This window comes from Giraffa tippelskirchi, chromosome 4 (assembly GCF_054371585.1).
Source record: "Giraffa tippelskirchi isolate mGirTip1 chromosome 4, T2T-mGirTip1v1.2.pri, whole genome shotgun sequence".
NCBI classification, from domain to species: domain Eukaryota; kingdom Metazoa; phylum Chordata; class Mammalia; order Artiodactyla; family Giraffidae; genus Giraffa; species Giraffa tippelskirchi.
The window spans coordinates 168,631,193-168,644,339 of record NC_137278.1 but is presented as its reverse complement, the minus strand read 5'-3'; the positions used below and the strand labels follow the sequence as shown (position 1 = coordinate 168,644,339).

The following is a 13,147-nucleotide window of genomic DNA, read 5'->3' as shown; positions in this document are numbered from 1 at the left end:
TATTGAAAGGTTTGCCTTGGAAACGAACAGAGATCATTCTATCGTTTTTGAGATTGCATCCAAGTACTGCATTTCGGACTCTTTTGTTGACCATGATGGCTACTCCATTTCTTCTAAGGGATTCTTGGAATCTATTTCCCCCTAAAAGAGAAGTATGCTGAGCAGATAGAACCACACAGACCACTATCTTCTCACTTCAGGGATCCCTGCATTCAGTTGCAGGTGCTGTTCCCTCCACCTGGAAACCCTTAAAACCCTGTCCATGTGACAAACCCCTACCTTTCTTTCTTGACCCGAGCCCTCCGGCACACACTCGTCCACCCCCTCCCCAGAGAGAGTTGGACTACTTTAGTGTTTTTGTATTTGCCTCTGTTGTTTCACTCACTCACTTTTTCATTTGTTCTTTTAGCAAATCCTATCCTTTAGCATTGCACCCACCTCCTCTAGGACTGTGAGTCTTGTGAAAGCAGGAATGATGTCCCAATCATCTTAGGATTTCCAGCCTCTACAGGTGTGCTTGGCCCACTGGCAGGGCCTGAAACTACTGACTACATCCTTGGATGGTGGGGTGGCATGCAGGACGTGGCTATTCCCTGACTGGACAGAGAACCTTGGGTGCTGGGTGTGGAGGGAGGAACTGCATGCTGGTGTCTCTAATTTTTCACCTTCCTTGCAAATCCCAGGCTGTGTGGAAGACACTGTGCATTCTGTGCAACAGCCAGTGGCAGAATGACACATGCCTGGTTTCCCCTGATACATTACTCATGGAGAGTGTTTATTTCTCACATATTGTATCTGAAGATCTTCAGCAGTCATGGGGTCCAACTTGCATTCCCTGGGGTTAAAACTTTCTTGGTGATGCTAACATACCTCCAGGAACACAGGACTCATTGTAAGGCAGCCCGCTGGTTATTAGGGGCCACGTGTTAATTTCCTGGCTACTTTGGCCATCAATCCTATTTCTCTTCCCTAGGACCACAAGGAAAGAGGTCCTTCCTTTTTCTACTTCGCATTTACTCATTTCTTTCATAATAGTAGTGTTAGTCACTCAGTCGTGTCCGACTCTTTGTGACCCCATTGACTGTACTTCCCAGGCTCCTCTGTCCCAATGGACAGTATTCTCCAGGCAAGAATACTGGAGTGGGTTGTCTTGCCCTCCTCCAGGGGATCTTCCTGACCCAGGGATCCAACCCAGGTCTCCCTCACTGTGGGATTCTTTACCACCGCACCACCTGGGAAGCTCTCCTTCTTTCATGTGTACATACATTCATTAAATTCATCATTCATTTAAAAATACTGATAAGGACTTGAACAGGTCCCCTGTTCTCATTGAGCTGACCTCTTTAGAGGGGAAAGACAGACAATAAACAACTAAATATATAAACCAGAGAAATACAGTTGTCATAAGAGCTGTGAAGAAAATAGGGCAATATGAGGGTTGAGGAAATTTTCAATAGAGCTAACAGGACAGGTGTCCTTCAGGAAATGAATTTGAGCCAATAAGTGACAAGAATGAGGCAGCCACACACCATCTGGGACAAGAGCCTCCAGGAAGAGAAATTAAAGGGAGGAGCGGTCGTCAGTGTGGTTTTGGTGGAGGTGCTGCTGCTGCTGTCACTTCAGTCATGTCCGACTCTTTGTGACCCTATGGACTGTAGCCCTCCAGGCTACCCTGTCCATGGGATTCTCCAGGCAAGAATACTGGAGAGGTTTGCCATGCCCTCCTACAGGGGATCTTCCCGACCCAGGGATCGAACCCACAACTCTTACATCTCCTGTATTGGCAGGCAGGTTCTTTACCACTAGTGCCACCTGGGAAGCCATTGGTGGAGGTGAGGGAGGGCAAAAGTAGAAATGAGAATGGAGAGGCAGGCAGGGGTTTTGTAGCCATGGTGAGGAGGTGAGGATTTGTCATCAGAAAGACAGAAGCCTTCTGAGGGTTTTGAGCATGGAGCTGATGTATAATTTTAAAAGAGCACTTGAAATATGGAAGCTTGAGGTAGATTCTCAAATCCTGGAAGACAAAGTGGAGGTTGCCACTACTTTATTTCAAAGAATAAGAGAGATCTGGTTTTAGAGGTGAGTTCTAGGTGCTCTAAAGAGACAGCACCGTAATATCTGGGACTAGAGTTGGAGCATCCAGAGACAGGCCATTGGATACTGGCCAGCGCAAGACTTTTACTTCCTCCCAGAGCAGAATGGAGTTCCCCGAGTGAGGCACCAAGTATGCTAGCACTGTTGTCTGAGAGGGAATCTACAGTGCTGGGAGAGGGCGTGTCGTGCTGTCAGAGCTGGGGCCCCAGAGGACCTTCGGAGCTTCAAAGCAGAGAGCAAAATCAAACGGGAAAGACTCAGGGGGGAATGGAGAATGTGTTCACATGTTTTGTTAAAATTCACAATCATGAATAAAAAGACAATCAACTAGTAAAACCATTACCACACATGAAAGATGAAGACACCATCCTAGCTCAGAGCTCATGTCAATGAGGAAACAGGGAGACCCCCCCTTTTTTTTTCAATGAGGAAAGATGTGAGCAGACTTCTACAGTAAAGAAAGTACATATGGTTATTAAAAGTATTCAATCTTACTAAAAGCATAAAAATGCAAACTGAAACAGAAATGGGGTGCAGGGTATCTTTAGAGGGAAATGGTTTATCAAACTGAAAAATGTGTTTTTAAAAAACTGCTTTACTAATGAGGCTGCAGTGATACAGACACTGTCATGTGCACTGGTGATGTGCACATTTAAAAAGGGATAGTTTTCTGAGTACCTTTAAAAAAGTTCATACCCTTTAACCCAACAATTCCACTTCTTATACTCTATCTTAAAGAAATGATTTTAAATGAGGTTGATTTGTGTGCAAAGATATGCATGTGTGAAATATTGGAAAGAGGCTACTTGATAATAATAGATGATTGGTTGGCTTAATATAGTATACCCATTCAGTGCATTATTAGGAAGCCATTAGAAATGATATTTCTGAAGATATTTTGATAGGGAAAATACACCATAATATGTGGAAAACAGCAAAATCATAATTAATAGAAAACAAAATCAATTATGAGTATGAATGAATATTATATACATAAAATAGATTATTGAGTCATAATGTATACGTAAGAAAACACAAATAATATGTGCTTATTATTCTAAAGGTTGTTAGAATTTTCTCCATGTTGAGAATTGCAGGTAATTTTGTTTCTTTCTTTCTGTTTTCTAAGGGTGGTTTGGGGGGTTTTTTGTTTTTTTATTTGCACAATGAGCATATATTATTTTAAAAATCAGATAAAAGTAGAAAGTGCTTAAAAGTCAGTGCTCCTCTTGGTCATTGGATCCCTGTTAGAGACACACACATCCTTTCACCCCTCCTTCTATGTCTGTTGCTGTGAGACACTGCAGAGTGCAGGGCAAATGGTAGGGAGGCAGGAGGAAAGAAGGGACGTGGTACAACCTCCTCCTATGCTGTGGTGTTGCTGGGTGACCTGGGACACTTCACTGCTTGGCTATAGGGCTCAGTTTCCCCATCTGTAATACGCACTGGTGGGACTAGTTCATCTCTAAGAATGCAGCAGGGATGTAGGTATAGCAGCTCCAAGGTTTTAGCCAACCCCAACCCTAACCACAGTGACATCACTGACTGCTTCCATGAGCAAATGCCACCCACACTCGGATGTCACCATCCACATGGCCACCTTCAGGATCAGTTACAGCTTAGCCAGGGACTCCGTTGCCCTTTTGTTTGGTAATGGGATGTGATGTTTATGTACATCATTCATTCCTTCAGCATGTCCTTGTAAGGACCCTGATCCTAGGGGCAGGCACCATAAGGCCTAAGCTCAGAACAATTCAAAAAGTGTCTTCCCTGGGGGCAAATCTTTTCCCTTTGAGAGTTATTTTAATTTATATTTGAATTATTTTAAAGAACTACAGTTTATTTGAAGCTAAGTGTCTGTGTCTGGATGAATCGGATGGATCACACCATTTTAAGTGTAAACCACCTACCTACTGTGAGTCTTAATTTTCTCTCTGACTTAGAAGTGAGGAATCCAGAAACAGGTGGATTCTTGGCAGTGTGAATGAAACACTGTGTGAATCTATCTGGAGCCGTGTGACGGAGGGTGGAACATGTGGACTTAGAGTCAGATGACCTGTGTTCAAACATGGCTCTCCTGCTTCCCAGCTTTGTGATTTAGGGAAGTTCACAACATCTCTGACTTGCGGTGTGTTCCCATCTGTAAATTGGAGAAATAGTCCTGACCTTACCCTGGTCTGCTTGTGAGCTTCACTCAGGATCTTATCTCCAGAGGGAGAGCCTGGCATGTTCTCAAGCCATGGCATCACTACTTTTGCTGCTTTCCAGAGGTTGCCACTTGAAAGGGACAAGAAGTGTTGGAGACGCGCTAGAAGGAAACCACGCTGCACCATCGTGATCCAGGGCCATGAGGCTGTACAGCCCTGGCCCTGCCACTTACCTACAGTGTGTCTTTGTAAGCAAGTGACCTAGTCTTCCTGAGCCTCCGGGTGCTCGACTGTGAGATGGAATTGACGGCAGCAGCACCCACATCCCAGGGCAATAGTGAGGACTCTGTAACTTGTGTATCCGCCATCAGTTCAGTTCAGTACAGTCGCTCAGTCGTGTCCGACTCTTTGCAACCCCATGAATCGCAGCATGCCAGGCCTCCCTGTCCACCACCAACTCCCGGAGTTTACCCAAACCCATGTCCATCGAGTCAGTGATGCCATCCAAACATCTCATCCTCTGTCGTCCCCTTCTCCTCCTGCCTCCAATCCTTCCCAGCATCAGGGTCTTTTCCAATGAGTCAACTCTTCACATCAGGTGGCCAAAGTATTAGTGCCTAGTAAAACCAAAATATGTTCACTGAATTGTTTGATATGTTTTTCTTTTCATTTGCAAATGAAATATTTGTTCAGTGTAAAAAATTTAGAAAACAGCCTTAAAAAGAAATAAAAGAAAGTGTGAATTGTTTTCAGTCCTTTTACTTTGCAGTTGCTGTGTGTTTGCATTTGGTCTTCCTCATCCCCACTCCCCCACCCTGTCCCCATCCTGAGCTGAGGTGCTATCCCCAGCAGGCTTTGGCTTGGTATCCTGATTGTCGCATCAGCCCATCAGGTATGTAACGCTGCTGTTGGTCCCTCTCTTGGCAGATCCTTCAAGCCAGACTTCATTCTTGTCCGCCAGCATGCCTACAGCATGGCCCTGGGGGAAGACTACCGCAGCCTGGTCATCGGCCTCCAGTATGGAGGGCTGCCTGCCGTCAACTCCCTCTACTCTGTCTACAACTTCTGCAGCAAGCCCTGGGTGGTAGGTGCTGGGCCAACCTGACTCAGAAGGAAGGGGAAAGCGGTGACTGGCCTTCTAGCCCTGAAATGGACCCATTCCCCAGCAGGGGGGCTCAGTAATGAAGGGAGTCTTTTATTTAAAGCAACTGAATAAACAACTTGGATCCCAAACCCCTTCTTGTAGTTATTACCTAACAGATATTTTATAGCATATTATGGTACAGTGTTACGTTATAATAATGTCAGTGGTAAGAGGGATACCCTACTGCTCTCACTCTTTGAGCATGGTGATAACAAGGTCTCTGCAGAGCTGGCACTTGGGATTTATTGAATGCACGTATGCATTCATTTAGTGGGTATGGATAGTCTTTAACCATTGCTCCTATGGCCTTGGTCTCCTTCTCGTTCTTCCCTGACTAAGCTTTTAAGCCTACAACATCCCAGGAGGGGTTCTCAGCGGTATTAGTTCACCATCCTTGTTTTCCCACATAGTCTTGGTGATGGTAGCAAGTACAATATTAGTACTAACTGCACTGTGTTGAGCCCTTCACATGCATATTATATTTTATCTTCAAACCACCCTGATGAGTAGGTATTTATAATATCTCCATTGGACAGAAGAGCAAATTGAGACTTATATCTCTAGTAGTAAGTAGTGAAGCTGGACATTCTCCAAAACTCTTACTTGATTATGGAATTGCTCTCCTTTTCTGGACTTCAGTTTCCTTATCTGTAGAATGAGGGACTCTCCCATCATTTTTCATATTTCTGAGGTTCCTCAAGCCTATTAAATTGACAGCATGTTGCACCACATCTGCAGACTACAGCCCAAGAATCTTCCAATCCTGGCATGATGCAGAGAGTTCCTAAGTTACCTGTTCTTTCTGTGTGAGCTCTCAGTATTGAGTTTACCCCAAAGTCAGTTTGGCACAAGACTTAGCTCCTCTTCCAGCCACTGGGCATCCACATTAGGCCTCATACTGCACCTGATTCCTTCTTCTTGATCAGAGTCTACCTTGCTCTTCCCTGCTTTTGTTCACCGACAGCTCCCTTTGCCTGATGGGTGAATTCCCAGCTAGCACACAGCTGTCTCACTGCACACTGGAATGCCCTTCCTCCTTCTCTTATATCATCTGCTCCTGAAGTCATCCTCACCCCCTGTCTGTCCCTCTTCCAGGTCCCACAAGCCCCTCACTTCCCTCCAGCAAGATGTTGTTATCTCAGCCATCTGCCCACGGGCTATCTTTCCTCCAGACCTGGTCTCATGGGTTCAGTGTGTTGCCCCTGAACACATAGAACTGTGTGTGCTGTCGAGCACAGTGCTGGACACAGAGTGAGCTCCCAGGGCTGCTGAGTAAGGCAGATGATAGAGGAGACTGGAGAGGACAAATGTCCAGTCAAGGACTCTGGCCTTTATCCTGTGGACAGGGAGCAGCTACTGGAGCAGATAGGTGCTTGAGGCCTGGGATCAAGTGGGATGTTTCGCCATACCAGGTAACAGTGGTTGACCAATGTTCTGTCATATTCTGTCCTAGTTCTCTCAGCTCATTAAGATCTTCCATTCCCTGGGTCCTGAGAAGTTCCCGCTTGTGGAGCAAACATTTTTCCCCAATCACAAGCCAATGGTGAGTACCTTTTTTCACTCATTATTTTTGTGGTATGGAATAAATACAGATGTCCATGTACTCAGCCCATTTGAATGGAGAAGGTGGGCATGGGGCTGCTCCCTGACCACCTAGGCTCTAAGGAAGAGCTGTGACATCCTGTGGGAACACCTGGCTTTCCAGGGGAAGACTCAGGTCTCCAGGTGAAATTTCAGGTGGTAGAGTAAATGACAAAGATACACAGCATTCCGTGGGACACTGGGAATTTTCAGCAAATCAGGGGACAACTTGAGCTGGCAATTGGAAACAAAGGTTGATAGTAAAGGTGAAAGATGTTTCTAAGGTAGAATGTTATTTCATGTGAGCCGTGTGCAGGACTTGGTTTCAACTCTTATTTTAATAAAAGCAGTGATATTTTATTTCCATTAATCGTCAAAGGACAGTTTCCTTGTGCATCCTCTTTGCACCCAAACTTTTGAATATACCCAAGGTTGTCGCTGGGAAGTGGTTGGAGTTTAGCTTGGAATATGTGGGATAGCCTCCCATTTGGAGGGTGGGAAACATGAACATCTTTTTGGGTATGAGGTGGGGAGCTCTCCATCCTGCGGCCAGAAGTTGGGTGGAAGGGTTCTGGGCTGCTGGAAAGAGCCCGTGACATGCCTGCTCTCATGGTCAGTGGTCTTCTTAAACTGGTCAAAGGAATGCAGGGCTATGGCCCCATGCATGCCTTGCAGAGAACACAAGTCTTGGGGCACAAGATGGTTAATAGGGTTCCAACAGTCTGCTTTTAGTCCCAAGCTTAGGCAACTGAGCTTCCAAGTCCTATTTGGAGACACTGATAGGTAACTCCAGGTGGGGGGACAGTCTAAGCAGGCAAAAATGTTTCTCATTGACTATCTTTCCCTTGTATCTGATCTAGTGAGGTGTCATACCAGCCAGGGTGTGCTGGTTGGAATAAGAAGGGGGCATGTGGAACCCGGCATATTCCAACAAAGTGAGAAACAGTGATGAAAATTCAGGATTTATCCTCAAACCAGCCTGAGTTTGAATCCCAGTTCTGCCTGCTTACTAGGCTTTGGATCTCTGTGAGCCTCAGCTTCCTTGGTTGAAAACCATGGATGAAAGTGGAACCACTTCATTGCATTGTTGAGATTTAACACGATCATGTGTACAGGGTACTGTGCTTGGCGTACAATAGGTGCTCAAAATAGAGTAGTTTTAAAATTGGGACAAAGCCATACCTAGAAACATTGTCGACAGTGGGACAATATTTGGGTGAGGGGTTTGCTGCCAACCCAGCCCATTGAGGGTGACAGGCCCAGCTGTAAGTTCTGAGTGGGGCCAGGGTGGGGGGAGAGGTGTTGCACGGCTGTAGTGAGTTCCTGGCATTCCCAACTAGGCCAAGTCATACTTGAAATTTCAGGCAGGCATTTGGCATCAAGGACTGCTGTTTAAGCCTCCCCCTCCCACTTCCACTAGGTTGAGATTCTAAGAAAGAAAATAGGGAAGGCTAAGTCAGGGCTCCAGTCTGGGAATACCCGAACCACTAACAGGTAATTAGATGTTGATCCAGATTCCGTAGAACTGGGGCGAACCCTGGTCATAGAATCAGGGAGGAAGGTCAGGGCTGGATTAGCCGCCACAGGAAGGGTAGGATGCCTCTCCTGAAAATGCTTCCCCCTGGGGAAAGGGCTGCGGCAGGGTGGGTCCATACTGTGGAGGTGAATGGAGGGAAGGGACTATGCACAGGCCAGGGGCCAAAACAGGCAGGACCTGACTTCTGAGACCCTCTGTGGTCGCCATAACCCCCAACGGCGGTCAGGACACAAAGAAGCAAGAGACTGCAGGTATGTGATAGAAATAAAACCACTTTACTGTTTAGAATAAAGGACACACTATAAAAAGTGAACATTATGCAACATTACAAGACAATATACATTCACGGAATATAAAATTCATAAATAACATGGAGGAAAACTGTAAACAGTGCTACAAAATTTAGCAACAAATACATTCCTTCCAGACAGGGTTTTCTCTAGTTGGTTTCTCTCCATCACTTCTGGGTCTCAGGACAGCAGACCGGCTAAGGAGGAAGGAGGGTGGTGCCTGGGAGAGTTTATGAAGCCCCTCCCCTCGGACCGTGAGCCCTTCTCGGGCCTCCCAGGAGCCCGTTTGGAAGCTGTTGATATCCGTCTCCCCAACACTCGCCCCCCATTGTGTTTTGTTTTTGCTGTCAGAATTTTTAAAGTGTTTTTCTTGTGTAAAATTATTTTAGTGATATTTTTACTTTCATAGCCAGGAGCCAAACACTTGGGTGTCATTTTTGGTTAATCCGTGTTGCTGGTCAGCCGAGCACATGATAAAGGACAGAGGCAGGGGAGGGTGTTGTCTCCTGGGGACCACAGTTTCTCTGAGACAGCTGTTCCAATAAGTCATTTTTTTTTAACTGCTCAAGAACCGCAGTATGAAAAATGGTGCTCATGGGCTGTAGCCTGATTGCCATTATGTGTCTGGGGCTGTGCAAGGGTAAAAAAGCACAGGAGTCTCCTAGTGCTGGCCAGATGGAGCATTGGCCTGAGAGGTGAGAGCCTAGCTGTGGTGCCTCCTGCATAGGGAGGCAGAAGAAATGGCCAGAGGAGGCCAAGACATCTCAGAATCACAGGTGCCGTGGCCCCAGATTTTTAGATGAAATCATGGCTTCTCAATGGGGTGGATGAATGGACTAGAGGGAAAAAGGAACGGGAATGACCAGCAGAGTGCCCAGGGCTAGTTGATAACAGAGCAAGGATGTGAATGTACTTGCTGTTTTTTCTCTCCTCCTTCATAGTCCAGAAAGCACTAGGATGCCAACAGGAAGGAGTCTAGAGGACTCTCCAGTGCTCGTTCCTTCTAGTTCCCCCATTTACCAGTCTAGCTGCCTGCACAGTAGAAGTCTTTACCCTCCATTCCACTGTAGAATTTGATTCAGAAAAATGGCGGCACGTGGGTTTTGTTTTTCTCTTTTCTCTTAAACACAGTGTACACATATTACAGCCTACAAATGACATAAGATTTAGCAAAATAAAACGTTCATGAAATGAATGAAATACGGAAGTGTCTCAGCTACATAAATGACTTTAAATTATACAGTAAGTGAACAGGTGAAATAAACAAAGCTATAGCTTATAGAAAGCTCAAAAACCGCCCTCTGACATCACTCTGCAACGGACCCTTCTTTGCTCAGGACCTGCTGTTCTCCTCGCCAGGGCCTCGCAGATGGGACTGTGGTTCCACCAACTTTTCAGAGGGAAACTTCAGGTGATTCATGCTCAGGCCTCACCTCAAGTCCCTCTTTGTGTGAGTGGAGGTGACCCCACCAGGGACCAAAAACAGCCAGATGCCTCATGGAGGTCACACTGATGTCCAGTTGTGGGAGGGCACCTGTGCAGATCAGGTTAGGGGTTCCACCTTGTAGGACTTTGAGGTTCAAATTAAGAAAATCTTAAAACACCGAGTCTGGGGCTTACCCCTTAAAAACCACTGGCCTGCTGAACTCAGCTCCTTCTGCTTACGCTGCCCCACTGAGAGAGCAAAGCCTTCTGTTTCCTGCATGCCAAATGTCACAACCACAAGGTGAAAGGTACTAGGTAATGAGACCAGTCTGCAGGAAACCAGATGCCTTGACTGCCTTCTCGCTCTGAGGTTCTGCCAAACACCTTGCCTGGGCACTTGTGTTTGTGAGCGAGACATTACATTGTGTTGTCTGCTTCTTTTTTTTCTCCCGTTTAAATTGGCAGCTCTGTTTCCTAAAGTGGAATGAACTGAAGATACAAATACTAACAGAGGACAAATACCCATAATCTGAAAAAAGAGACAGAGCCATCATGTTAAATGTAACCATTCTACCATCCTCAATTCTGTAAAATATACATTATCACCTACTCTTGGCATCTCACTTTCACACTAAAACTTAAAATAATTTTATTTAATCAGAGAATTTATATTATAGTTTTATTTCAAAAAACACAACAAAAACCCTACAGCTGTTTGCAGAGTCAGGTTTTCCCAGTGACCACCACTTTTAATTCTATGAGGTGAGGGCCTTCAGAGGTGGCATTCACCCGCCAGTAAGCTACAGGAAAAGGAGCAAGTTGTCCCCAAACCCAGGAAAGGTGGCCATCTAGCCAGGGCAGGACACTGCAGCTTTCCTTCCTGTGCCCAGGCCCTGACCCACACTAACTCGCATCTCCCATCTGAGCCACGCCAGTAAAGGCAGTTAAATGAAGGCCCCAAACATGAAGCAGGAGGAAAGGAGGACAGAGGTCAGATGACCCCAATTAGAGGGATGCTGAGGGTGCTCAGAATTTCAAATTTTAATTAAAATGAAAAAAAATAAAAGATCAACTTGGAATGTCATGATTTTCTTCAAACAAGCAACAACAAAATAGAAGAGATTAAGCTATTGGCATATTTAACAGCATTGAACAGAATTCTGTGTCCTGTAAAAAAAAAAATTAGCTTATGTCCCCACGTGGGTATATGTAAATGTGTATGCAAACACACCCCCCTAGGTGAACTAAAATGCTACTTTGGAAATAATATCCTCTACCCAAATCTACTTGTTCTATATCTGTGGATAGTGTACGGTGTTCGTATCTCTCCAATTTACATAAAGGCAAGCTCCTGGCCAGATCTACCAAAGACGTTTCCAGGAGGAAATCTTGTGGGAAGTAAGAAGAGGAAAGACATTCATCTTAGTCTCGCACCTGAGCTTTTGTCTAAGGCACATTGCCTCCTGACCTCAGGCAGATGTTTAAGTCTTCATCAACTAAGAAAATTCTATTATTCTGGCCTGGCTGCTTGCTCCAGACTCAGAAACATCTGGTCAACCCAAGCATCAGTGGGCTGGGGGAACTGTGTGTGTGCTGCATCATCCAGACCCTCTTGCAGTTTCTTCCTTCCCTCCCTCACTCTCATGTGCAGACACAGACAGACACAGTCTGGTAAGGACATACAGTAGCATCTCCTTGGTGTATAAGATCTTCTGCGTACCTTGAGTCTATCTGCTGGCTGCCCTTGACTGATTTGAAACAGTTGGCTTTTCAGCAGCTTCCTTGTCTGTGTCCTTTATGTACTGAGGAAGAGGGTAGAGAAGGGCAAAGGGAGGAGAGTCTGGGAGATGGTGAGATGGGGAAGAAGAAAGAAGGGTAGATATTACAATGCCCTAATCGGGTAGTTTTTCAATTTTTGTTTTCCTAAAAAAATATAGATTATATCATCACAAAGAAGAGGAGTACCCATTCCTCATTCTTTCTGGCATGACACCAAAAGTTTCCGGGTGGAAATGGGTGATGTCAAAAACCAAAAAGAAAGGGAGGGGTGGGGCCAGGAGGATGGTTCCAAATAAACTCCATATGACAGCATAGATTTTCCTCTAAGTGTTCGAAGTGCTAAATTTGCAAGAAAACAGGCACTAATTTCATTGTCATCATCTGAGAAGAGTTAGTGTCCAAGGGAAGCTCAGTGGGAAGAGAGGGAAGTGAGGTGGGGCCGGGTCTGGTGCTCAGGGGTCTGTAGCATTGATGATGCTTTTGTCCGGGGGTGCCCATCCTCGGTACCAGCTACAGTAGCCACCCTTCTGTCGAATGCAAGCGTAGTGTTTGGCCTGGTAGCCAGGGTAGCCGAAATTGGAGAGCATGTCGGTCCAGAGACACTCGTTCTTGGAGGTTACAAAGCAAGGCAGGTAGTAGCAGGATTTGATCTGCAGTGAGATAACAACCAGAGGTTGGTGGACTCTGCTGGGGTGGACTTAGCCCTGATGCTTGCCCAAGTTTGGATTCAGAACTTGAGATCTCTGCAGTAGAGCCCAGCCACATCCCTCCCTTAGTGAGGAACTATATAAATAACACTCACCAATATTTATTGAGCACCTACTGTGTACCAGACATTCTGCTAAGTGCTTCTATCTTATTCTTTAGTTGTGCTTCTATCTTATTTTTTAATTCTCATAACTGATTTATCTCCCTTTTACAAATAATAGAGCCTCAGAGAGGTTAAGTAACTTGCCCCAAATCACACAGCCAGAAAGTGGTAGAATTAGATATTTGGGAGAGCTTTTCCTCTCAAGTGGTAACAGGCAAGCATAGGAATTCTTAGCAGTTGTAGGGAATTGAGAAATCAGAAAGATTAAAGCACAGAAATGTAGAGTCGAGCTGCCGTAGGCTGGAAATCAGACTTAGTGAGCTGTGTGACTAGGCCTAG

At 45.5% G+C, this 13,147-nt stretch overlaps 2 protein-coding genes across 3 annotated transcripts in view; one reads left to right on the top strand and one right to left on the bottom strand.

Annotated features, from left to right (window-relative positions):
• The window catches only part of SYN3 (synapsin III), a 436,230-nt gene that overhangs the window by 116,243 nt on the left and 306,840 nt on the right, over nt 1-13,147 (top strand). Inside the window, exons 5-6 of the mRNA XM_081591365.1 lie at nt 5,169-5,325; nt 6,839-6,928. Of these exons, the coding sequence (XP_081447491.1) occupies nt 5,169-5,325; nt 6,839-6,928 (247 nt within the window). The remainder of the gene's footprint in view (nt 1-5,168; nt 5,326-6,838; nt 6,929-13,147) is intronic.
• Nucleotides 8,758-13,147, bottom strand: part of TIMP3 (TIMP metallopeptidase inhibitor 3) — a 60,653-nt gene continuing 56,263 nt past the window's right edge. For both annotated transcript variants that reach the window (XM_081591372.1, XM_081591373.1), the window contains exon 5: nt 8,758-12,647. In XM_081591372.1, the coding sequence (XP_081447498.1) occupies nt 12,450-12,647 (198 nt within the window). In that variant the 3' untranslated portion in view covers nt 8,758-12,449. The remainder of the gene's footprint in view (nt 12,648-13,147) is intronic.